General features: G+C 50.5%; 2 protein-coding genes across 6 annotated transcripts in view; both read right to left on the reverse strand.

Annotated features, from left to right (window-relative positions):
- agbl4 (AGBL carboxypeptidase 4) overlaps positions 1–27135 on the reverse strand; it is a 162879-nt gene that overhangs the window by 10075 nt on the left and 125669 nt on the right. The window lies entirely within an intron of this gene.
- Positions 12224–22958, reverse strand: bend5 (BEN domain containing 5). Of its 5 annotated transcripts, none has more exons than XR_008951503.1 (7): positions 22658–22958; positions 21512–21642; positions 20567–21047; positions 19390–19538; positions 18030–18243; positions 16059–17875; positions 12224–16006 (listed from the first exon to the last, which is right to left on the reverse strand). XR_008951503.1 is itself a non-coding variant. In XM_057039185.1 (7 exons), the coding sequence occupies exons 3-7, from the start codon at positions 21611–21613 to the stop codon at positions 17679–17681; spliced, it is 1143 nt and encodes a 380-aa protein (XP_056895165.1). In that variant the 5' UTR covers positions 21614–21642; positions 22658–22716; positions 22922–22952; the 3' UTR covers positions 12224–17678. The 5 variants fall into 5 exon arrangements, 3 of the variants coding, with proteins under 3 accessions (XP_056895165.1, XP_056895163.1, XP_056895164.1); XR_008951502.1 differs by having other exon boundaries at positions 12224–15977; positions 16018–17875; XM_057039185.1 differs by having other exon boundaries at positions 12224–17875; positions 22658–22716; positions 22922–22952.

Genomic DNA, 27135 nt, shown 5'->3' on the forward strand with positions numbered 1-27135 from the left:
AGGTCGGACTGGACGTAAAAAGTTCAGGAATCAGATTCTTCAGACAGATGAAACCAGAGCTGCTCCTCCCGTGAGCACAACAGTGACGCGAGTGTTGAGGATCAGGTCAAAAACATTAACAGATGGGCTGCAGATGGATGAAATGATATATAATTAATGAGGGAAATACTAATTACATACCTGCTGTGATCCCAGAAACACACCAGCTCAGGCTAAAGAGTTTACAACTCCTTTCAAACTTCCCCTGAAGTTTCCAAACACTGGTTTACATGTGGATTTATCAGATTTCTCTACATCCTCACGACTGAAGACTCAGCAGGGGCGAGGAGCCCCTGAGAGAGGCTCACATTAGCTGAAGATAACTGACATCAGAACAGGATAAAATGTAGCTAAACTCCTCCATATTCACAGACAGAATCATGACTAAACTTATACAACAAGCAGACGTTTCATTTGAGCTGTTGGAATGAATACAGTAAACACCACAAACTGCTGCCGGAGGGTCTCTCTGATTCCGTTTTGCATTTCAAAAAGAAGGAGTTTTCTATCGGAATCGGTGCTTTCGCTCTGAAGTCTGAGACGAGGCGCTCGGTCCTCCTTCGGAGTGTTTATGCACACTTTGAACTCCGCTGTGGGAACGCTCGGCTCTTTAACGCTTTCCAAAGGTTTGGGTGGAACATCAGCCGTGGTAATAAGCGTGTCGCCACACTCTCTCGTCAAGCTTTGGCCATGGCTCTCAGCAGAGATTTAAGATTCTCACTCAGATGTTTTAGTTCTTTGCATGTAATTTAGTGCTTGTACAAGCATGTGTGTGTGTGTCTCTGAGTTTTTGACAAATAAATCATCAATGTGCGAGACGTGCGAGGAGGTGAGAGGACTCGTGGTTGCAGTGAGTCGGTCAGCATGGATGTGAACAGGCAGCAAATCTCAACAATCACGTCTTTCGTGCTACAGAAGCATCAACTGTTTCCTTGTGTTTCTGTGATTAAACTGGTTAAAAAAGATCCAAGTTATTAAAGTCCCTGTAATCTGGATGCAAGTGAACCCGAAAGGTTTAAAACAGAGCGTAACACCTGCCGTTAATGCGATTTCCCGATAAAGATGACATCAAATGTCTCAGATAACGCCGCTGCGTATCTCTGGAAATTAAATGACTTCTGACATCTAAAAAAGGACAACTATTACAGGAAAATGTAAAAGGGAGGGAGGCGGGAGTTGAAGCCGACAGACGGTGAATTTAAATGAAAGGCTGGGCTCCTGTCTCGTGGTCAGCCATGCTTTGGCACTTTGTGTCACTTCTGCTGGATTCCTGTCATTGCAGCTTTAACACAGACAGTTTCCACTGAAGGTTTCGGTCGCCGCGCGATTACAGATGCCGGAGCGATATTAAACAGCTTATATCTCTGAACACGCCACTGCCTAGTATTGACATTCACACGTGTTGAGTTGAAATTCCTTTTTAAAAAAAAAAGATTCTCCAACTTTTAACGCATTTGTTTCGCCGCGTCCCCCTTTAGCTCCACCAGCTTGCCGGCTAATCTTTCACAGACTCGTCGTCGACGTCGCTCTGAACGTCTTCCTCTGGAAAGACGCTCAAACCGGCCTGGACCTCGATGTCTGTTCCTCTCGCAGCTTCGGCTGCTCCGATTTCGCAGTGACGGTTACGACAGCAACAGTCGCACGCTGGCTTAAACATGACATGAAGGATAAAATCTGTTGCCATGTGAGCGATGCCACATTATCAGCAGATCATTTCCTTATTAGGACCGACCTCGGGACCTGTCCCAGAGAGAGTATTTGACACATCCATCCCACTCACGTTGGACTAGAGCGTTATCACCTTTTGGATAATAAATGAGCTTGATTACTGAACAACTGAATAATACATGCAAACAGCCCGGCGAATCTCCCTCTCGGCCCGTCAGGGGCACACAAGAACCTTCTGGAATGGACGAGATGATTGACAGTCCAGGTCGGTGCGTGTGTGGTGGGGGGGTGGGGGGCTGATCCTCAGGCTGTTTTCTAGGATCAGATGAAGTCTGGGGATGCCGGGACTCAATTGGCACGAGTGAACTAAGGCATTTACACGCCAGGGCAGCTGCTATTGACGGCGTGCGTCTGCCGTCCACGATGAAAGTCCGGCGGAACATCTGAAATTAAAGAAGCACCAAATCTGTAATTGGGCTCACGACTCCTGTTTGCCTCCCCGTCTTCCCGGTCCTGATTGGCTCCCCCGATGAAACGACCGCGTGTCGGGCGGTTGGCGATTAATGCGGTTTCCATGACAACGTGTCCGAGGTGTGTCGGAATGTGCGCGCGTGCGCGTGCGCGGCCTTGTGAGCACTTTGTTTGAAGTGGCATGCCTTTTCAACGGCTTTGATCAGGGAAATGTTTGTAGTGGGGGCAAACCTGGAGAGCAAACAGGACTTCAGAGAGATTAGCTCTTTGTGGAACATGCTCACACACACACACACACACACACACACACACACACACACACGCACACACTGCTGTCTGAATAAAATCGGCCTCACATAAACTGGCGGATCGTTTATTCTCTATTCTCCTGTGATGAAGGAAAGATGATGATGAGGAGGAGGAGGAGGAGCAGGCTGGGACATGAGATGTAGCTGCATCTTCTGACTAATTTATCTTCCCTCTCCTTCACCGGCCCAACTAACGTTTTTGATGAGGGATCAAGAACAAGTGATTTAGGAAGCCCTCAACACCGGTGGAAATCCATCAGGGCCGAGGACGGCCGGGGCAGCGTTGAGGTGGAGCACATGGACCCTGTCCTCCTCCATCAGCCCAAACTAAGCTCTCAGTGTCCGGGTGTGTAAGTACGACAGGGGGGAGTCAGAGGGAGCTGGGAACAGCACCTAGACACCTCCCAGTCCTGACCAAAGCAGAGCCACCGGGCACATCACTCAGTCCCCAAGGTAGGACCATCCGTCACCCGCTGAGGTCGCACGCACGGCAAACAGTGCAGAGTGTGAGGAATAAAGGTACAAGGCTGGAACAAACAGCAGGATATGGCTGTCATCTAAGGTGGGACAGAACGCTAAGTCATGGTCCCGACTCCCAAAATAACAGAGCTTCAGGATGATGAAGAGTGTCAACGTCCGGAACACATCCGTAACATAATCTGTCTGGAACCTTCAGAAGGCAGAGGATGACGGGTAACGCCTCATAGTCCACTTATCTTAGAAACTGAATGGATAGAGAGTGTTTGACTTACATTTTTAAATTGCCCCTCAGGGAAAAATTACATTTTATTGAACTGAAGAGGAGACTCATCATTAAACCTTTAGTGTTTGGAAATATCCACCTAATGGTGAAATGATGGAATTCATTTTCCTGAAATTGACACAACTAAAGTATTTATAGTACGTATGAAAAAATATATTTATTATTGATATTTGATCAGAACAAAATAAGCAGTGCTTCTTCTGGCCCTTTTTGTTTGCTGCTGGGCTGTTTCCCTTGACTGGTCCAACTGGTCCAACTGGTCCGTCCCCCAGTGTCTCGTCCACGACCTCTAAGTTCTCGCTGACATATTTCCTCAGAAAGCTGCGCTGGTCTCATCCCACCACCATTTTGGCTCAGGGGCCTCTGGGATCGCCACTCTCAACCTGTCAGAGTTGGGGGGTGGATGCTGGGGACATCCGAGGGCAGACATGGGAAATGATAACAAGATCTAGAAACCAGGGCTGGCTTCCATGTCAGTGAGGACGGGTTTGCTAAACGTGCGGATTGTGGTGCGACGCCAGTTGATTGTGCGATAACTCAGCCGCTCAGTGGCCATGGGAGAGGATTTTAAATATTTAGGCACTATCCCGGGCTTCCACAGAGACATGCAGCATATTTATGAAGGCTCTGCGATGTTTGTGTTTCCTGAACAGATTGAGCGTCGGTGGACGTTTTCAAGACGCTGATGCGAGGGTCACGTGGTGGAGCGATCTCCGGGAGGTTTGTCAGGACAGCCGGTAAAGTTGACGGCACCGAACAACTAAATACCAAACACGCGGTGACGCCACGGGATCCTTCCTCTCCTCCCAACACGCCGAGGGGTGAGCAGGAAGGTAGCTGCTGGAGGTGGAGCCGAGGCCGCCTGATCACTCCCTATGATGTAGGTCCTGAGGGAGTAGCTAAGAAAATGGTGATGCAATATTAATTGGTGGCGATGCGTGCCGGGGACCGGGGGGTTGTCCAGGGTTGGTCTCCCAAAGGAAAGGCTGTCAGGATCTCAGAGAGACAGACAGGAATAGACCCTGACCTTGTCTGTCAGCTGCTGGAGGAACGGAGGGCTGGGAAAGTAGAAGCCCCAAGTCCCGCTGACACCGCCATCAACACTCTGCCAGTCTATGGCAACTCTGCTGGGACACGGGGTGACAAGCAGACAGAGTGATGTGGGGGGACATGTCCATCTCCGCGCTCAAATGCAGAGTATAGATTCACCAACATGTCTGAAAATGGCTGTGACGCACAGCTCACGCCGCCTGGGTTTCAGGTTCGGGATCGAAGATCTGCCTTCTGTTACGGGGGGGCGCGACGGCCACATGAAGGTGCGGTCGGGTCTTCGCTGGGGTGAAACTGGCAGCGGCGTGCTGTGATTTTTCCCGTTCCGTTCCATAGATTCGTTGTTTTGCTCTCACATATTTTCCCGCCCGTCAGAAACGTAAATATTTGGTGTATTAAAGGTGTTCCCAGGTTCAAAGAACAGGCGCGTTGATGAATAATGTATAGAGGTGATGACAATGTGCAGGTACGTGTGAGGCATGTCATAGCAAGGACGCACACATCAGTGTGCGCACGTTCCACAGACACACATTTATGTGCAGGGAGTCCTGTTTTATCGCACACTAACCAGGTATAGTGTGTGTATATTTTTGGTGTTTTCGGGGGCTGCAGGGATTGCAACAGGGCCAGTCGCCGCGATTGTAAACATCTTCATTTTTAATGGTGTGAAAGCCGCAGCGACGGGGAAGAGCGAGGGCACGTGGCAAAAGCAGCAGCAACATATGGACGAGCGCTTCGTGTCATCTGGGGACGTACGAGCGCCGGACATGTGTCAGCTTCAATTAACCCTGTCCCATCTGTCTGTCGTTTACTCTTGCTTCAGCCTCCAGGATCTGGGTCAGCCGGCGAAGCAGCAACAACAAACACCACACAGCAATAAAGTTCTACCCCCCCCCGCGAGGAGGGCGGGGAAATTTGGATCATCAGACCAAAAGTAAAGTACTAACCTTTTTCCCTCCCCTGTCAAAATCAACGGCTGCTGCTAAATTATCCATGTGCCAGTCCTCAATAATTCAGCGCCTGGAGGTGTGCTGTGTTGACGGTGTCATGCAGGATCCCGACATGATGCGGGGAGTCTCTGCACACAGTCTGACCGTCCCTACAGCTGAACTGCCTCCAGATGCCTGAAATGCACCATGGATGTTGTGTGGTGTTCAGACAGCACTTCATCTTTTTAGCAGGTTAAGCTAACCCCAGTGACGCAGCTCCTCCCACCCCGGCGCAGCGCAACGTCACGCTGTAATGCTATTTCCTTCAGTCTGACAGGTCTGCCGGTGCCCTGAGTGTTGGCAGTTACCTATGAAAGGATGTATCACTCCAATTGGGCCTCCTGCCTCGACTGTCACACACACACACACACACACACACACACACACAACACACACACACACACACACACACACACATGCTCACAAACAAACATAAACAGGAATTACACGTCAGTCTACCCTCCCTCTGTTGTCTTACACGTCTTTTTCCATCCACACCAACACTCCGTGTCAGTTTGCTTCCTCTTTGCTTCCTACCCGCCGTCCCCTCTCCCTCACTGCCATCACCCCCCCATCACCCCCCCCCCCACCATCTGAGATCAACACCACCATGTATGCAGGTGCAAGGCTGCTGGCAAAATGTCAGCTTGATTCTGGTGCTTAAACACACACACACACACACACACACACACACACACACACACACACACACACACACACACACACACATGCTCACAAACAAACATAAACAGGAATTACACGTCAGTCTACCCTCCCTGTTGTCTTACACGTCTTTTTCCATCCGCACCAACACTCCGTGTCAGTTTGCTTCCTCTTTGCTTCCTACCCGCCATCCCCTCTCCCTCACTGCTATCACCCCCCCATCACCCCCCCCCCCCCCCATCTGAGATCAACACCACCATGTATGCAGGTGCAAGGCTGCTGGCAAAATGTCAGCTTGATTCTGGTGCTTAAACACACACACACACACACAGAGTTCTGCAAGTCTACCTTTGTGGGGACTAACATAATACATTTCCAAGCCCGTTACTCTAAACCTAAGAATCAAACTTAAAGCCAAACTCAGCCCCCTCCTGGTCCTTAAAACCAAGTCTTAACTGTCAAACTAACAGACCACTGAAGTTGTCCTCACTTTCCAAAGATGTCCTCACTTTCCAAATATGTCCTCACTTTCCAAAGATGTCCTCACTTTCCAGAGATGTCCTCACTTTCCAAAGATGTCCTCGCTCCACAGATGAAGCGCATGGTCCACACTATGTATCCTAAATGAGAACCTACACAAGGGTGTTCCTGCTCTGTGAGCCTGATCACATTCTTTCAACATATAAAATGAGACGTCATTCGGTCAGATTTATTCTTAAAATGAGTAATATCAACAATGTTTTCCTTCAAAAACATATAACCACAGTTTAAAAAAATCAATTATCTTTCCTTATCATCCTTCATTATCTTTTAGCCGTATCGAGTCTTTAGTTATTGAAATGATGTGGACTCAGAATGCAAAGGGGAAGAAGATAAACATGAACCTTGTCTCTGCGAGTGTGCACGTACAGTCGGAGATTAATATCAGATTTACTGATTAAAAATTAAAGTACCCAGATTCATCCTCTTTCTGACTCCATCATCCTCTACGGCACAAGCTGGGTGTTACACAAAGCCTAAAGCACCGAGCACATGTGGAACCTTTGAGGGATGAGGGGCAGGAAAAGGAGAATAACAGGAAAAGCTGCGGTTATCCCAGTTGGGTCGCACGGAGAATAAGAACCAACGGGAGAGGGGGGGGGGCTTGGAAAAACGCAGATCTTTAACAATCACAAAAGAACCTGTTCGTTTGAAACCCGGCAACACACTCAGGTAGAGACTTGTTCCCCCCTAAGACTTGTTCCCCCCTAAGTCACTTGTTCCCCCCTAAGTCACTTGTTCCCCCCCCCAGAAGCAGAATAATTTGGTTTAAGCTGCCCAGGGCAGTAAAGAATGTACAGATGTGAAGAGTGGCGAGACTAAAGCGCCACTACACCGCTGGCGGCCCAACTCCTCAGGACAGGGCTCAGGCATCCAGTCACTCCTAAGAGATACGCTTGGCCCTCATTTGCAATGTTCACGCTTTGGACAGAAAAGAAAGAAGGATTGAAAGAGGAGTAAAAGAAGCATCGTTAATAAACTGGAAAAACCATCAGTGAACAGAGGAGGAGGCTTAAGAGAGCAGCTAGCAGCCGTGGACACAGCAAGATACAGGACAGCTGCTAACGTGCTAATGCACTGGAGACTGTAATAATAATGCTTCTGATGGATGATTCTGTCTGTAGAGCACGGACACACACACACACACACACACACACACCAACCATGCCATAAGGGGCGTTTAATGACCTGGTGTTAATGAGCGTCTTGTTTAGAGCTGTCAAATGACTCGGGGCCACACAGACTGACACCAGAACTACGTTCCCAGCACCAGAGTTCACCACAGGCTCTGTGTGTATCTCACACTGGCAGGAGGGCGCTCGGCTCCTGGAACAGGAAGCGGGTCTTTGGAGGCACCCGTTGGGAACTGGTTAAGCACTGGCTCTAGCACCAGAACTGAGTTAGCAGCAGGTTGTATTGGGGGACCAGGAGGGAGTGAGGAATGGGAGTTTCACTCTGAAACAGCAGCTTCAGTTTGACCCGGGAGATTTACTGACTCTGATCTGGATTAAAATGAGGGAAAAGAGGGAATCTGAAGGTCAGCGAGCTTCCAGGGTTTTGAACTGGTGCATCGCAACACATTCAATTAATTAGACTCAGATAGCTGAGTTTACCTCCGTCAGACAACAGGACCAGGCTGCAGCCCTCCTCCCTTTAACGCCGTCTTATCACACCGACTCGGTCCGGCCAGCTTCAATCGGCCTCATAAAAAAGAGCTCTAAATGACCAGTGAGCAGTTAAATGGCTTCTCTGTCTGTTCTTTCTCCACGCTGCTGGAGCTCCTCCTCGCCGAGTTGGTGGGTTTGTTTGCTCGATAAAAACTCCGATCCAACTGCACGTGATCCAATATGAAACAAATCTCAAACGATGGATCTAATCTCTCTGTAGACGGGAATCGCACAGCCGGAAAGTCCGGAAACAATGCTGATATCTCCGAGAGCCCATCGGGATTAAAATCAAAGCAACAAATAAGTGAACGGTGTGAGACTGGACACTTCACAGGAGCTCACGCGATTAAAGGTTCGGGATTCGAACTTCAAACTGAAGAAAAGTTCTGGTCCAAACAAACCGGAGGGAAGGAGACGTGAGCAGGATCTGCAACGTTGGACCTCTTTCAGCGCCGAAGGGTGAATCATGTGACGCGCTGATTTCATCTGGGAAACGTTCACGTAGCTGAAATAATTGAGACGTTTAAAAGCAGCTGAGTGGAGGCCACCGAACACACTCGGGCCGCCAGAATGTTAAATATGTTGTTAAATGAATGGGTTCATTTCTGGAAACAACCGGTATATTTATCCAAATCAATGGTATCACATTACTGGGTTTCCTCCAGTTCCCCCACAGACCAAAAACATGCACATTAGGTTTAGTGGAGACTCTTAATTGCTCCTCACTGTGAGTAGATGGTGTGTGTGAGTGTGTGTGTGTGTGTGTGTGCGTGTGTGCGTGTGTGTGTGAGTGTGTGTGTGAGTGAGTGTGTGTGTGTGTGATGGACTGGTGACCTGTCTCTAGCAGCCCCAGTGTATGATGGGTAAGTGCTGGTGTAGATGCAGACTGATGCCCTCTGTCATCCTAACAAAATAATCTCTCTCTTAACGACGTTTGTTTACCACATTAAATCACCATTAAAATGCTATTAACACTATTAATTCTATTCCATCTATGACGAGAGCAGAGCGCTGAGGGGGGTCAGGGGAGGTGGGGGGGTGGGGTGATGGTGGTGGGGGGGGCAGGAAAGACAAAGACAGAGGAGGGGAGGGGGGGCGTGCTGGGAGAGGAATATTAAGCAGCAGCAGTGCTAAAGGTGGTTGTGCAGAGACAGTGACATCGGTGCCCCCCCACCATCACCCCCCCTCACCCCCCCCCCCCCCATCACCCCCCCTCACCCCCCCCACCATCACCCCCCCTCGCTGATTCAATGGAACCTGCTTCATTTGGGCCATAATTAGCTCAAACATTCAGAGAATGAAAAATTCATCAGCTTTGAATCTTGTTAATTTAAAGCGCGTCTGCATTAATACAGGCAGAGCTGCACGTATATATGCATCCATCATCCCTCCATCATCCATCCATCCATCCATCCATCCATCCCTCCATCATCCATCCATCCATCTGTATATCCATTCATCCCCCCCTCTGTTTCTCCCTCTCTCTCTACATATATGAGAGGGAGGGAGAGAAAGAGAGAGAGGGAGAGAGGAGAGAGAGGAGAGGGAGAGAGGGAGGGAGGGAGAGAGAGAGAGGGAGAGAGAGAGGAGAGGGAGAGAGGGAGGGAGGGAGGAGAGAGAGAGAGAGGGAGGGAGAGAGAGGGAGAGAGGGAGAGAGAGAGAGAGGGAGAGAGGGAGAGGAGAGAGGGAGGGAGGGAGAGAGAGAGAGAGAGAGAGGGAGAGAGGGAGGGAGGGAGAGAGAGAGAGGGAGAGAGGGAGAGAGAGCTGGAAGGGAAAAGTCAGTTTTGCATCCACTTATCGGAAGGTTTGATTTTTCCAAACTTTCCAGTTTCCATCACTGGAGCCAGTTAAGCTTCTTACAGATGATAAGGAGGAGAAACGGCCGGCAGCATCTTATCAGGCTGACTGTTCAATGACAATGTGGGGGCACGCTCCTGGACGGGCGGGGGGGGGGGCAGGAGGGGCAGGGGGGGTCCCAGGAAGGGCAGGTGGGGGGCCAGGAGGGGCAGGGGGGGTCCCAGGAGGGGCGGGGGGGGGGGCAGGAGGGGCAGGGGGGGTCCCAGGAGGGGCAGGGGGGGTCCCAGGAGGGGCAGGAGGGGCCCAGGAGGGGCAGGTGGTGTCCCAGAAGGGGCAGGGCAGGGGGGGTCCCAGGAGGGGCAGGAGGGGGTCCCAGGAGGGGCAGGTGGGGTCCCAGGAGGGGCAGGGCAGGTGGGGTCCCAGGAGGGGCAGGGGGGGGTCCGAGGAGGGGAAAGAGTCTGGTTGGTGTTTCAGACTGGTGGAGGTGATGTCTGACTGGTGTTGGATGTTCTTGTGCACGCTGTGTTTTCTTCCACTCTGTCCATAAACGATGTGGACAACAAACAACAATAGAAAACAAATCACAATGAGACAGAGAGCGCTCTGCCTTTTGCTGCTTCCTAATTATTCCTTATTTTTCTGAGGAAGCAGAATCGTCTGAGCCTGTGACGGACGAACGAGAAACAAACAGCAGAGACGTCATTCAGCTTTGCTCGTCCTCCCGCTAACATTGTTTTCATGCTGACTTATTCGTCTCAGAGCTAATAAAGTTTCCAAATGAACCTTTAATCTTCCCAGAAATGAACATCAGCTCATTTGAAGGACCAGCTGCCCTTGCTGAGAGAGCTGGACGGCTCCCGCAGCCATAAATAACCAGGCTAAAGCAAACATTAGCAGCAGTTAGCCGTAACCACGCTGACGCGCCGCCGCCTCTGTTGTTTGGAGCGTCATTCGGCAGCTGGACAATCCTCATGAATCGCGCCTTTAACGGCACCACTGAAGGTGGACAGTGGGTAGAAATGAAGATGAATGTGTGTTTCTGCCCCCACGATGAGGCTGCAGCTACCGGCTCTCTTATCGAAGCTGAAACACCCAGTCAACACGCCTGCAGCGTCCTGAAGTCCCGCTCGTCTCTGGACACTAATATAATGTGACGCTGTGGAACCTGAGCGTGCTAATGGGCAGGGACTTTGTTACGCAATACAAAAACTAGTGCCAGCTTCAGTCTGTGCTGCCGAAGCTCTAAACCTCGGGTTTAAAAGCACGAGGCTTCGGTCCAATAAGTGCATCGAGTCCAAAGAGACTTGTCACACAACTGCTGCTAAGTGCTGCCGGTGGTCTGCAGAGGGTCGTTTAGAGTGTTCCAGGGAGGCCAGCACGGCTCCCCAGGGCACACAGCTTCCTGTCCAGCCGTTGTTAGGAGCCTCAGGTCCACGTTTAAACACAGCTGATGAGCTCACTGAGGCCAAATGACTCTTTGTGATGGTACCAGCTCAGCTGTCCTGGACGGGCTGACAGTCCACCGCCGAGTGGACCGGCACTGGTCCGTCACAGGATGGCTGCGCTGCCAATAACCTCTTTACATGAGTAACATTAATGACGGTGACATGTCCCCCTGTGCTGCAGGACAGGGGGAAATACAGCCTGGTTAGAGGGGACAGGACTGGGAGACGATGGACAGAACAGCACAAACGGACCTCATGGAGACCACGAGCCCGACAGCAGCCAACACCCAGCAGAGGGGCTGGTTCCAGGTTCAAGCCTCTCTCGGAGCGCTCAGATGTGTCAACACGTCGTCCGTCTGGTCTCACACAGAGGTGATACGGCACCGAGGCTTGGACGAGGGACGCACGCCGCCCGCCAATCATCTGTGTGCCCCCAAATGTGCTGCTCTCTTATGGCTGACATTGAGAACAACCTGCCAGCTCACACACACACACACACACACACACACACACACACACACACACACACAGACAGAGGTCTGGGTAGAAAGCTGCCGGACGTTTACAGAGTCGTTAACGATAAATTGATGGTGGTGATTGTTGGTCATTCTCTTTTCATTTAAATTAAATGTTTACACGATGGCTGTCGGCTCAGAAATTGGTTTAGAGGTCACACAGGTCTCCTGGAACCCATTCAGTCGACCCGTTTGCTCGCTCAGAGGTGTGAGTGGGAACACTGGGGAGCAGCACTGGGAGCGAGACAGTTCGGGAACAGATGGAGCCACAGAAAAGACACAGGAAAAACAACAAAACGCACGAGAGGTTTGTGTTGATAGAATAAAAGTCTGAATTTATTTTCATTTATCTACACATTGAACAGGTGTTCCTGAATGCAGCAAGAGAAAACACAGAACGGTTCGCTAAGCGTCAAAGAATTTGCTCGCATAGCAGAGGTGTGGCCGGTTTAGCAGAGACATACACTCGTTAATCTCAGACACGTATAGCGGAACATCGGTAAATGTTGGCGTCGGGCGAGAACCGTTCACATTATCACGCCTGGAGCAACAGTTGCAGCTGCTGCAAGTTTCATGTCCCGACACGTGGAAATAGTTCTGAAGGGACTCTGCCCCCTCTCGGGGCTGTGCGGAAACATTCAGAGGTTCTTTCGCAATCCAGATATCGCTTCCTGGTCCTTCTGCCCGACAGTGACGTGGTACCAGGTGATCACACACCGACACACAGAAAAGTTCAGCCGGACCGTCAGGAACAACGGCCCAGAGAATGGCTTCAAACCAGCTGCACACACACACACACACTCACACACACACACACACACACACACACACACACACATACGAGGAGTTCCCCAGCACATTTCACGTTCACAGAAGTTCTGAGTGAAACAGAGAAGAAAACACACAGTGAAGAGTAACCCCCCCCCCCCCCCATCTCAGTATAATTTAATGAAAATGATCCTTTGTTGTCACCGCACAAGACATGATAAAGCACTTTTTGTATGATAATACACAAACCAGGTGCTGCAGATATGACAAACCAGCTTGAGCACAAACAACTGGTGAAATGTTTCAGAGACGGTGAGATCCCAGCACAGACCAGTAAAACCTCAGAACCCCCCCCCCCTTCACTAAAATAACCCACACAAAGAACCCCGCCCATGGACAAGGAAACGGACTGGAGGCATGGGCCGATACCGGGCTCAAGCGACGCTGTGCGGTACCAAAAACGTCCCGTTTCATGACCACTCCCACGGTCCATCACACCGTTCCTGCGGTGTCAAAGCCGCGGGTGTAGGTCAGAAATAACTGGAGTGGCCCCTCCCCCGCCCAAATATGGCTGGCACACATGCTAAAGGGTAGCAACAGCCGCTTCCCCGCTAACCTTGGCTGGAGCGAGTAACGTTAAGTTTGACCTAAGCGCTACTAAGCTCCCACTTTTCGATGACGTCTTGGTGTTTCTGTCTGTGGGGGCGGCGTTGTTGGCTTTGTATTATTGTGTATTTTTAATACACTTCTACTAATGCACATGTACCATGTTCTATATGTTGTTAATAACAAAACGGACTGCTCAAAGTTGATTTTTTTTAAAAACAAACAACTAATAATCTTTCGAGCTGGACTCGTAATACCGTGAACCCCCCACTCTTTGCTTGAGGTTATCATACCGGCCCATGCCTGGAATCTGGGTGAAGCGGAACGCGGTTTGGCTGAGGACCTCTTCTAATCTAACATTCAGTTCTTTTATGGCAACCTGGCGGACAACCAGTGAGCAGTGGTATCGCTTCATCCTCGAGTGATCTGATAATGGTGCCCTGTATGGAATTCAACCTGATCTAACCAGTAAAAATGCATATTTCTGAGAACACACCACGACCAGGTAACATCGGTAGACAGCAGGTGCCGGGAGCAGGCGCACCTGCCGGAAAAATACAAAAGAAAATCGGCAAGTTCTGAGGTACGAGTGGAACTCACAGCTGAGAATATAATCACTATCTACTATATTTGGATGGATAGCATATAAGTCGATATAGTCGAAGCAGGTTTTAGCATTTTGCGATATTTTGGCTTACGATAACTGGAAAGCTGGGGTGGGGGGGGGGAGGTGGGGGCGGTGCTGGACACACCTGAATAGAACGTAGCTGTTTGAGGGTAGAAACATAGAAAAACAGCACCATTTGAGGTCCGAGAGATCAGTTTTGAACTGTTTGCTGGTAGCACCGTCAACCAGTATAAATCTCAGAACGCGATACAGAGACAGGAACACGACCACGGTACCGACTGCACGACAAAGCGAAGAGTGAAGACGCTGGCTACACCCCCCCGGAGCAGCATCTGTAAGCAGGTCATCAAACCCACCCCCCTGGACGACGATCCCGAGGTGTTTTACAAGTTCTATATGCTGTACATCTTGAAATTAACCAGGTAGATCTGTCCTACAGATTATTATTTTTTTAAAATCCAATATACACACGTAGTTTACAGTCACTAACAAACAAACAAACACCAGAGTAACAATGAGGTAGGAAGGTGAAGTCAGATGAAGTAGACCCGGTTTGTGGATTGTATACAAAGTTACGAATACGTTCAGAAAAATATAGGCCCGACGACGCCAAGACTGATGTGAGGCTCAACAGCGAACGTTGTTTTCTGTACATCCTGGTGAGAGAACCGCTCCGTTGGTGAGGCCCGATCAAATCTGCGCCGCTACGCAGGGTGGCCAACGACCCGGAGGTGCCGGCCAGAGTCCCGGGAGGTCTGGTGCCGTGCACGGCAGCACTGAGCGTGCACGGCTGTCTCTGCCAGGTAATATCGGTGAGGAAGGTGAAGCTCTTCTGCGGCAGAACGCCAGAGGCCGGCCTTGCTAACGCGGATTAAGCCAAATCTGGGTTAAAAACATCACTTCCATACAGCATTCGGCTGCTAAAGACGGTCTGAGTCCACGGATTAGAGTTTAATGGCGCCCCAGGAAACCTGGACGCCGGACACCAGGTTAACAGTTTGGTGGACGGAGCAGCTCCGTTAACGCGCCGCGCTCCCTTTTGGCATCAAAACAACAGAGAAACGAACACAAGCACGACACACCACCACGTGTCAGCGTTTTAGCATGGCTGTTCTGTACAAAAGTTCCCCTTCCGTCTCTTATAAGCACCCGCGGGCGTCCCGCCGCTCTGCACGGGGGGCCGAAGCCAAGCGAGAGGTGGCCGTTTTGGTAGTTCAAGCTCAGCTAAGCGCTATCATTGGCATGTCTGTTGTGCAAACCCTGCTGCTTCCTTACTTTGCATCGACCCATATCAAACGTGGCGCCGCCCTGTAATACTTTGGCAAACAACTGAATGCACCACCAGTGGCGCCCATTCAGAACCAGTATAACCAGCACCTTTGCACACCAATTCAACGCGCGTACTCCAGCAATCTGAGGCGTGCTGGTCTATCTTACTGGCCGCTCGTCACGCGGGGGCCACGTCTCAGCAGGAGAAAACACATTTTTTCTTAAAATTGTGACTTATGGAAAATATATCTTCTTTTTCCTAAAGAAGCATCACGTCCTCGTACCTCTAATCTAACTGGCCTGTGGGGACAGACGGGATAAGACCAATAAGAACACAAATCACACCTCACAACTCATTCTTCCTGTAGAAAAACAATAAAGCCAAAATATTCTAAGGTGCTTGATAACAACACAATTATTGTTAGGCCTTAAACTGGAACGACGTTAACAAAAAAAGAAAAGACGAGTAGCGCAAATACGTTTAAGATTGAGGAAACTGCCCGGAAGTTTAAAGTGCATTCAATGTAAATTTGTGTCAATTGAGCGTTGATCAGTAACAGAGTTTTACTGCGGCAGGAGGTGGATTCCCAGTGAGGTCCATCGCCACCATTTAAGATAAATAAATGACTCAAATTAGACTTTTCTCTCTTCCACAGAATCACTTTGGCTACGAAAGAGATCATTTTTCTATCTGTGTGTAAATTCCACATTCGGATTCAACTTCGAGGTAAAAGTCCACAATTCTTAGGAAAACAAGGAGGAATAAGGAGGAATAAGGAGGAACCATCAAGCTGCTGGTCGGAACCAGTCAAACGGGAACCTGACCGGAACCAGTCAAACGGGAACCTGACCGGAACCAGTCAAACGGGAACCTTAATGGGAACTAAAGGATTCATGTTTAATGGAAAAATAATATAAAAATGGTTTTCATGTACACTAAAACATGTCTAGAAACATAAGTTAACAAAAGGCTGCTCTGATCTTCAGAGACCAGAGAGGACGGGGGGGGGGGGGGGGGGGCTGGACGGGGGCTGGACGGGGACGGGGGGGGGGGGGGCTGGACGGCAGCTCTCAGCAGATTCACAGTTACTGCAGCTTTGTCACAGTTGAGATTTCGATCTGCAGCGTTTGGTTCCAGCCTGCAGCAGCCACACCAGCACTCTGGGTCAGAACAACAACAGCAAAATAAGAAACAACTGAGGAGGAAAAACAAATGTGGAAAAACACACATAAAAAAGAAAAGAAAAAAAAAAGAGGACTTTTTTTTTCTTTTTTGAGCGTTCTGATGGCGCAGCTCCGAGGGAGCTGTCAGCGGGGAGACCCCTGTCCCCCGACGGCCGGGCTGGGAGCAGACGGGGCCATTACGGGGTTCAGCAGGCCCAGACAGCTTCGACAGTACAATAGTGGTCCAGACAGCTTTACCCACGGCGAGCGCCGCTTCCACGGAAACCACGACCCTGAAAGCCGGCGTGAAGCCGCGGCTCCGCTCGCACAGTGGTGTGAATCCCGCTCACACACACGCACCCAGAACCTGGACGACCACCAGCTACATTCTCACAGCAAAGTGCAGGTGAAGCGTCATCGCTTCAGCTTCCGTCTCTAACGACAGCCAGTCAGAGGACCCCCCACCCTCGGGGACGCCCCCCCACGCCCCCGGTGATTGCCAAATCCATTTAAGGCCTTTCAAGGCATCCGCATGCCTGTACCTCCAAAACTCGTCAAACAGTCAAATTAGTCACGACGTGACACATTTATCCACAAAAGCAACGCGGAAATACAGCATATAAACTAAAAACAGACGGCGAATGATTAAAAGAAACATCAGAGAACCGACAGACAGCGACGCCGCGCTTCAGATTTCGCCTAAATAAAACGAAGAGGTTGTAATAGAGGGGGAATCTCTGTTGCAGAAGCTGCAATATGGCTGTTACCAGTTAAGACTCGCACCGGTGAGGCCCGAGCGTCCCGCGCCGTGCAGCAGGTAACCACAGCGAACACAGCGGGTCCACGCCAGCGGGAGGCAGCACCAGCCAGCACCGTCATCTTCACAGCATCAGAAGACCTCGCCCAGGGCAACGGCCTCCCACTTTTTAAAAGTTTAAGGACTTAACACCATGTTCTGACACAGAACAATAAATCAATTCAACCAAGACTTGGATTCTCTCTCCCTTTGAGACGGGCGCGGCCGCCTCGGCACGCCGCCCCTCCGGGCCCGCGCCGGCTCAGGTCGGGCCCGTTCACTGGTCTGACTGGTGGGTAAAGCTGTCTGTGGCCCATTCATCCTACTGGGAGCTGCGACTGGGCTCTACTGGCTCTACTGAAAGAAGAACGAATCCGACATGGCAAAGAAAAAGCAAACAAACTGCTCCTGAATCTCTGACGGGCATCCTCTGAGCACCCAGACCCCAGGATGTCCCGCGGACCGTCGGGGGCGGGGGCGGAGGGGCGGGGGACTGGGGCGGCAGAAGGCGCTGGCGTGAAACAGTTCGTGTCTACATGCCGTCGTACGTGAAGTTGTCCATCTTGACCGTCTGTCTGATCAGCAGCTTGGACTCCCGCCGCTCCTCGTTCTTGATGGACTTGTTGATGTCCATGATCTTTTCACAGATGTATTTGTTCACTTTGGACAATCTCTGCGTGATCTCCGCGCTGTCGGCCGTCTCCTGAGACACTCTGTCGTAGAGACACTCTGGGGGGGGGGAGCGGGTGTGAGGATTAAAACGTGCACATCACCTTTATAGATGCATGAGGGTTGAGTGTTTAATGGGAGGCGTCCCTCAGAGCGTCCTACCCAAGGGGGCTCCTCCTCTTTATTTGGTGGGATCAGACTCAGGTGATCTTACCTCTGACAATTTTGAGTTTGCTGGGTGACAGCGGCGGCTTGGGGAGGGCGTCCTTCTTCTTTTTGGTGGCCACCCCGGTCACACTGCGGTTCTTCAGGGTCTCCGTGCCCCAGATCATGACGGCCAGGTTTTTGGTGAACTTGGAGTCTCCCTGGGTCCGTTGCAGCTGGTGCCACTTCTCCTCGTCCACCCAGATCCCTCCGCCGAGGTGCACCTGTGGAGGACAGCCAGGAAGTGAGGACCCACATCCCATATGAATGACAACTTTGTTAAACTGAACACTGCCGGGCTCACTGAGCGGGCTGGTGGATCTGGATCATGGCTGATTTAACAGCCTTGAAAAGGAGGAGCCGTCATGTGCTTCCTGCCGTTTCTCCCCGGCTGATGATATTGGGGCCCTACAGAGGCTCGCTGCCACCATCTGGACCTTCACACACACAGGTTGGCTAGCTGATAAAATGTGACTCCACATCATCAAAAAGAGCAGCTTCCCTCCTAGCTTGGGACATCTGAGCAGGCTGGATTCCCAGTTCAGTCCACCCCTCTGTACCATTTAAAGTGTGAACCCTCGTCGCACAAGCTCCACCAAACACTCCAAGCCCATCGCCAGCTCAGGCCGACTGGCCTTTCAGGTGAGGTGTTACAGCTGGGGGCAGCTGGGGGCAGCTGGGGGCAGCTGGGGGGCAGGTGTGACTCTGGCTCCCTCCCTTCTGTCTCACCATGGTGAAGTGTCACAGGAAGGCCTCGTCCTGTGACCCCTCCAGGCCTCCGGCCAGCACAGCCTCGCTGCCTTCCAGATTGTTTTCATCCTCTCCTGCTGTTGCCCTTGTTTATCTTCCTCCCCGTCTCCTCTCACCCCCCCCACCACTCCCTCTTTTTCTCACCAGGGCTAACCTGTCAGTCAGCGTGAAATTCCTCTTGTGCAAATAATTAATACAGGGTCCCTGACGTAGGAGTGTTCTCATTTGCAAGTGTTCTTCACGCCTGAAGTGGCCGCGGGCCCCTGAGCTTGTAGTACCAATTCCCCCCTGTCATCAGAGACAGCATGCTGGGGGAATCACAGTGGGGGGGGGGACCCTAACGGGCCAATAAACACTGTTGATGATGACCGGCCTTGCAGGAATAATAATAATCTCAACCTTGTTTACCGGCTGAGGGGAGGAAAGCAAAGGGGGGGGACTTAAATATGACGACATGTTGTTGGAAGTTAGGAGGAAATACAGGATTTCCAAATTACAAAATCAGGACCCCTCCAGGAACTTTACAATGTGTCAGAGGAGCTTCTAGGAAGTGATGGGAGAAAGGCCTCAGCATGAAGAACAGGGAGCAAAAGGGAGGAACAAAGAGCCGGTCGTCCCACCTTCCCATCGTTGCAGGTGTACACTGTTCGGGGGGACGGGGAGTAGCTGGAGCTGGTGTTGGCTTCCTCCCTGCACGTCTCCTGGACCTCCATGATGGGTTCCACCACTTCAGGCTTGATTGTCTGAGTGCCGTTGTCGTGCATAGGCTCTGCAGGGATGAAGCACACGGTGAAGGTTTGAGAGAGACGCAGCAAATCTCCATCTGTGGACGAGTTGAGCTCAGGTCAGGCCGCCATCCGCCTCATCAGATCAGTAATGACACTAAAGTGGTCCGAACCCCCCCCGACAAACAGTCTGAGTCAGGACCAGGATTCTCTGTGCCTGCAGACGGGCTGATATTTTAGCCCAGTAACCTAAGCTGGCTTGGTGGCGGGCCGCGCTAAGCTCCAATGTAGCTGATGAGTTTTAATATCGGCCTGCCCAGTTCATCCTCTGCCTGACAGCACCCAGGGAGCACTAATCTTTAGCCTGTCCATTAGATGGTCTCACCAGTGGCCAATCGCCACCGTCTGCATGTGCAGGCCGCGCTTGACACCAGCATCTGCCGAAGGTCGAGGCTGAACCTTGCGGCGGACGGCACACGCCCCGCTCATGCAAGAGTGCAGCTTTGATTCGGTCTGTGCTGGATTTGCTATTTTGGTCCGAGGCTGCACCAGATTTTACAGGTGACCAGCAGCTTCCTCAGCAGCGGAGGATGAATCCACACAGGTTGAAGCAGATAAGTTGAACTAAGAGACCGAAAAAGCTTTTAATTCCTCAACCAGTTGACATGCACAGCTTTCCGTGTTTTTGGGAGCTGTGGGAAGTCGTGCACAGATAACTGCTCTCCCTCCTCCTCTGAAGGTCACCTCTGCTCCACTAACTGGCCCGAACTGGAGTAAAACCAGGAGACACCCGGGTTAAATCTGCATCTTGGGCAGAGAGACAATGACTGTTTGAGAAACTTCACCTCATTCTGATTGGCCGACAGAGAACCTACAACTAAAAGAGGATTCCACAACATGTGTTGGTTGTTCTGAAGGACCAGACTGTTAGAACCTCTTCACTCTGTCCTACAGACGCTCATCCTTCCTACAGACTCCTACTGGAACTATGAGGCCAAACAAGCAGAGGTAGAACTTATTGCATCCTATCTAGTGGGTTGAATGTGCCCCGTTAGCGTGGTGGGTGCCTCACCGCTGCCCAGTCTGATGAGGAGCACGTCCTGCAGCCTCCTGTTGAAGTCCCTCAGCTCTTTGACTTCAGTCAGCAAGCTGCCGTATTCCTTCAGCTTCTTGGCCTGCTGGACCAGCTGCCGGCGGGTTCTGTCCAGCTCCTGCTGCAGCCTCCTCATCTCCTCCTCCTGCTGTCTGTAACTAAGAACCAGCTCTTCGTACAGGACTCTGGGAACCACGGCTGCCGACACGCCGCTGACACAATCCATGTCCACCTCCAAATGCTGCTGCTGCTGGTGGTGATGATGATGCTGCTGATGCTCTAGCTCCTTATCTTCATCCTCGTCGTCCGCCTCATCGCCCTCCTCGGCCAGCCGGTCCTCGTCCAGGTCCTCTTCGCCCTCCATATAGGAACTGGCGGCGTTTCTCTCCAGGCGAGCGACGACTGCTGCTAGGCTCTTTGAGGAGTTGGAAAAGGGGCGCCCGTGGTCCTGAGACATGACCTGACGAGAAGCGACAACAGCCAGCTCAGGCCGGAACTCCAACCAACACAAAAATGAGATGATGCAAACAATGTAGCACGTGTGGGAAAAAGCGGGCCCTGGCCAAACGCCCTGGCATTGGCTCTGACAAGACCTGCTTTCACTCTAAAGTAGAACGGATGGGGGAAAGGAACGTGATAGCGGGAGCGTGCGCCCGTGTTGATTGTGCAGACTGTAACAGAAAGTGGGAGGAGAGGAGTCACCGGGTTCTTTGATGAGCGGCTCAGAGGATTTGTCCGTGAAAGGGCAGCTGTCCAGAGTGCTGAATTTGTGCTAATCCAGCATATGGTAAAAAATAGCAAGGGGGGGGGGGGGTAGGTGTGTGTTTACAGCAGGTCGGTTTCAACGTATGCTGGGATTATTCTGGTTGTTTGTCGTGAGTGTAGATGCAAATGATGGAGCTGCGGCGTGTCTGCACAGCCTACCTGTTTATGCCTGAGGGGCATTCTCTCCTCCCCATAACAGTTTTCAAAAGAGTTTCCTGAATTCTTGATGGACATCTTGGGAATTTTCATCTTCTTTTGCATTATCCTGTCTTCAAATTCCTCTACCGTATCTGTGGAGTTCAGAAGTGACACCATGAAGGATCTCATGAAGCTTTAAAAGCCTGACACGGTGGCGTTAAACATGAAGTGACGTTGTCCTGACGTTACCTCCTGTCTCAAGGACGCTTTTCGCCATAGCACACCCAGGTGGCTCGAACATGCGACTAATTCACCCATTTAGAGCCCCCGTCCTTTATGTAACATTGCTGCAGGAGTCGGTGGGATCTGACATGCTGGGATTACTGGTGTAACGTTAGCTGGTGGGAGATCGAACGCGTAGCAACCATTTGCATGAGCAAACACAGTTGCAGCTGCACATCAAGGCAATCAAATGTCCCCAAGTTAATAGAATGCGCAGTCGTGACACATGCAGGTGGCGGAGAGCTCGCTAACGTGTTGTTCACATTAATGTCTGTGACAGGACGATGACTGCAGCCCCCCCCCAAACCCCCCCACCGCGCAGTAACGCTGATAACCAGCTAGCCGCAACCCGGCAAATCTTCCCGTTTCGCCTCCGGCCGACGCTACAAACCTCTAAAGATGTCAATGGGTCGGCGGTAGTGTGTTGCGCGTCTTCCGTGTGTTTTGACAGCGCTGCATTCACCTGCAATGCACTTGTGTTAGCATGCTAACGCGGAATACGCACCGAGCTAGGAAGCGTTAGCTCCCCGTTGTAAACAACCCCTGCTACATGCTAACACTGCATGGCAGCGTTACACCAACACCGGTAACGCACGGTCGATGCCCGTGACCGGCGCCACGCACGACACATGTAGGACAAAGCACACACGATACGGCACAGCTATCTGCAAAGTTCTGTTAGCATGCCTCGCTAGCTAACCGCAGCCGAGGACGTTGTTGTGGATTTCAGTGTCAGATTCCAGCTGATCGCGTCTTGACAAATCGCACAAAAGGACTTTGTTCGACACGCTCCGTTGTTTCGCGCACACCGGCGTCACTTATCCCGACCAGGGGAGAAAAACAGGGCTTAGAAGCGGAAGCTAATATTTCAAGAGCGCAACTTACCTGCAAGGGCAAGGATTTGTGCTTCGCATGGCTGGCCTGTGCTGCCATTCTGCTCAGCTCTGTGGACCAGATACACCTTCTGATTATCAAAATCTGTCTTGTGCAGAGGTCTGAAATCTTCCACATCTGAAACGGGTAACGCGTAGCACATGTCGTCTTCAAAGAATCTAACAAAAGCATACATTATTTACTTCTCTTTGGTCCTGCACTTTGGATATGGTTGACAGTTTTTTCCTCACAAAGTATTAAAAAATATACACATACTGTAGAGGGGGGTTGGGGTGATCTGCGCTCGACTACTCACGCCTGGTCCACATCATCAGAGGAGAGCATCCAGACATGAGTAGTCGACCTGACACTCGCAGATTCTTCTGAGGAAATGTCCCGTAATAATTTCGTTTTGCTTGAGCGCGTGCGTGAGAAAGACAGAGACAACTGTTGCACAAAGCATTTATGCACCTATTGTACAGTGTTGATATTCTAAACACCTTTAAATTATTCCAAAAATATGCAAAATGCAGCATATTTCCTTAAGTTCCACAAACCCACATTCAGATAATCACATAAGTAAAACATGATGCAACCTAATTGTACAATATATTTCACTGATCGGCCATTGTTGTTTGTTGTGCTTTAGAATAACGGCCTCAGTGGGTCAACGTCACGTGTCATTGGGCTTTCGTGACGGCCTCGGCGTGGATCATGTGACGCTACCGATGTAATGCAAAAATCACGCGGGACAAAATAAGCAAGAGCTGTCGACTCGTGGCTCGTTCATCACAGCTCCCGCCGCTCCTCCCAGAGAGCCGGGGTGGAAACCAGTCGGGCAATTCTGGTCAGGTTTCCCAGGTTTCTGTTCTCTCATGTTTACTTGCATTTGCCTGCTTGTAGCGCGCCAGGAACGCTTTAAGGACAACTGACAGAAATTAACTCTGGGTTATTGTAAGACAGTCAGGTGGTAATACAACAGGATGGATTTCTCTCAGTTGTTCCTCTAATGGAGAGCACCGCAGTCGATAAATGACACTAACAATTTCGTTCTGCCTCGGCTGCTGTAATTGAAAAGTAACTGATGCAGAACTATACAGAGGCTTTTGCTCCATCTCTGATGTTTCATTTTATTTTATTTTCCAGCGTTTAATTTTGTTTGAAAGGCCGCCTTCCTCTCAGTGTTTCTTTGTGCTGACTGTTCTTCAGAGACTTTTAAACAAGATTGACAAGCATCTCTGCGACCATTGTGTTTCTGAGCTTTACTGGCTGCTCGCATAACAAAGAGCCGGACGCGTCTCTGGGCTCCACCGCTGACTATAGGCCTTCGTTTCTGTGACAGATGTAACATTAATATAGATAAGTTTGTCAGAACCACCCAGCGTACAGCACAGTGAGAGTGAGAGAGCTGATTTGGACAGAACCACTCTAGTTGAGGGCTGGTCCTGGCAAAAGTGTAGTTTCAAAGAACAGAAGACACTTTTGGAAACATGACACCAGCATTTCCTGTTTTAAAAAGTAGTTGCTTGAGCTAAAATCAGCCATCAACATGATGAAAAGGTAGTTTGGCCCCAGGAAGAGTCCTGGGATCCCTCCACATCATGTTTAATGCAATATGACCTTTTATTTAGGTAACTAATTAGGTCTCGGTGTGTGTGTGTGTGTGTGTGTGTGTGTGCGTGTGTGTGTGTGCGTGTGTGTGATTCCTTTCACACGCTGCAGTGATGGTTATTATAGTTATTAAAACATCAAACACTGTCAGTTTGACATTTTTGTCTCACTTCTTACTTCTTTGTTGTGAGGATTCAAAACATCAGAAGTCTGTTTGAGGACTCAAGGTGGAGGTCAGAATGTAGGTAAGGAACCATATAAACGTCTGTATTTGTTGGTGGGGGGAGGACGTGGTCAGGGATGTAACCATGAAGATAATTCGTGTTTAAAAAACACGCGTTACTTTTGCTTCCTCCCTGCATTCAGATTTAACTTTTATTCATTTATTTCTGCTCAGGACACACAGATCTAAGCTGTGATAAAAAATACATTATTTATTAATCCCACAGTGGGGAAATTTGCAGTGAAAAGCGTTAGTGTAATTAAGTGTACCATTAAAAAGAGCCTCATTTAAAAACATAAAGTTTGTGCAATGTGCTAATTCTGTGATACCAGCAGTGAGATCATTGATTATCTTCTGTTTCTGGTACAAAACTGCAGCGTATCAGCATATTGGACTGAATAATATCCTTATAATCTCATCTGTAGATTGTTGTTAGGATCCTTTAATGCATTCAAAAGCTGCAGAAACAGAAAACGCCACCAGCCCATGCTAGCGGCTCTTGATTAAAAAGCTATAGAGTCGATTATTGGCACATTAATTAGCCGCACATACAGTGGCTCATTAGAGCCAGAGGCATAAATCTAGATAATGTTTTAGCTGTGTGTTTATCTCCCTGAGCCGTTGACTGGGTAAAGGCTAAAGTCGGGACAGAAGCCAGACATCATGTCCTGCCTATTAGCTGCACACAGCCAGGCTCATCTGTCTTTATTGGTCATCCATTAGCCTGAATTAAAGGGAGACATGAGATAATAGCAGTAATGATGCTGATGATGGAATTAGAGTGCGGGCACAAGCGCCATGGCTGCAGCCTCGCTGGAGGAATCGGAAAAAGTTTCCCACCAACTCTGGGACAGATTGAACAAACAGTATAGCTGCGTGTGCGTGGACGTTCACACAAAGGAGAGGCTGTCGCCTGGACGCGTCAGTGCACGTGCGTTCGCGCTGGCGTCCGCGGGCTCTCCACAGGCAGCACCTGTGCCAGTGGTGGGGACGGACAGATGCTGGTACAGGTGGGCGCGTGATGACGGCTGACAGGGGTGAGGGCGTCCGTCTGAGCAGCTGCACGCCGACAGCGCGCCGCCCTGACGAACGGCAGCGGCCGCGCGCCGGGATCGTTAAGGCCACTTTCTGCAAAGACGTCGGGATGGAGGAGGCAAAGGGCGGGGTGGAGAAATGGCTTCCCGCTGCAGAGATGACACATCCAGAGAAGCGTAAAAGTCTTTCATGGACGGCGCGCGGCGGCGATCAATCACAGACTGTTTACGGCGAAAGCTGCCTCCCTGTTTTTTTGGTTGGAGGCGTCTAACCGATCTCTCCTGCATTATGACTCCTAATTAGCGCCACGTGAATTACTAATCAAGCGTGAAGAGGGCATTCGCCAATTTCAAAAGTGATAGCCCATGAAATGAACAGCACAGCCTGATAGGATCACAGCAGACGCTGGGATGCTGCAGGGCGGCAGAACACACCAAAGGAGACAATCGAGGGGATGGAAGAAGAAAGAAACTCTTTGTTATTTAGTGTTTAGAAGAATCTCAGCGCTGGTCCTGCCATCATGCTGCGGATCCTCGGTGAATCACTCAGCAGGCATCGATCTTCTTCATAAAGAACTTAATGACCAGCAGAGACGTACTGATCATATTTCTGCAGCAGTCAATTCAGTTCATTAGGGCCGCTTCACCTCCTGCCGTGCTCCGGTATCGATCCTGTCATCAGGATATTCTTCTCCTCTAACTGGAGCAGCGGCACGCAAAACGGTGATTCATACAGTGGCAACAACAAGTCAAGCAGTGGGGCAGAGGGGGGGAGAGGGCCGTATGATTGCTTCTGCCCCTCCAGCCTCTGGCTGAGCTGCCCTGTCCTCTGCCTTCTCCAGCCGGGCTGATGAACACACTTCCGTGTGAGGGCCCTTTCTCATCACTGCTGCGGCTGACAGCGGGGAGCCGGTGGGATTGGACGGGCGACCGTGGCCTCTCTTAACATGGAGGCGCGGCCGGACTCACAGGTGCTGACAGATAATAGCAGATAAAACCCAGACTGGGCTGCGACCTGCTCCTTGTTAGGGGATTCAGGGAAACGGAGCCAGGGGTGCGTGGTGTGTGTGTGTGTGTGTGTGTGTGTGTGTGTGTGTGTGTGTGTGTGTGTGTGTGTGTGTGTGTGTGGTGGTTGGGGGGGTAAAGTGCTTTGACAAGTAGCGGTTTTCACCTAACCGCCAGCGGGCCAGACACGGACCCCAACCCAAGGCAGACAAACAGGCGAGCCAAGGGCAGACAAGGTCACACATCCTAAATCCCTTAAACAGAATTATTCCTGCAGCCCACTGTGGGTGTGGAAGAGGTGAAGAGTGATGTGGAGCTTAATGCAGAGTGTTTGTGCAGCTGCTCGCTCTGAAAACGCACATTCAGGACCAGCAGATATCTCTTTTGTTTTGGTGTTTAATTTCCTAAATAGCTGTTTAATTTTGGAGAATAAACCTGGGAATAAACCTTTGTAGTTTATCTACAAGTGTCTTAACATAAAGGACGGGATTCAAAATTCAGACTGCGACCTGTATCACACACTGAACGTTTATTGATCTCTTTCCTGGCTTTTAAAACACAACTGTAGCCCTGAGCTGAGGCCAAGATCCAGGGTTCAAAACTATCCAACATCAGAA

This window comes from Takifugu flavidus, chromosome 7 (assembly GCF_003711565.1).
Source record: "Takifugu flavidus isolate HTHZ2018 chromosome 7, ASM371156v2, whole genome shotgun sequence".
Classification (NCBI taxonomy): domain Eukaryota; kingdom Metazoa; phylum Chordata; class Actinopteri; order Tetraodontiformes; family Tetraodontidae; genus Takifugu; species Takifugu flavidus.

Excerpts from the sequence above, each read along its gene's own strand:
- bend5 (XM_057039183.1), bottom strand. The coding sequence starts at position 22,841 with ATGTATGCTTTTGTTAGATTCTTTGAAGACGACATGTGCTACGCGTTA. Across the intron at positions 21,643-22,657 it reads ACAAATCCTTGCCCTTGCAG|ATACGGTAGAGGAATTTGAA; the intron begins GTAAGTTGCGCT and ends TGAACTCCACAG. Across the intron at positions 18,244-19,389 it reads ACACCTGCAACGATGGGAAG|GTGCACCTCGGCGGAGGGAT; the intron begins GTGGGACGACCG and ends TGTCCTCCACAG.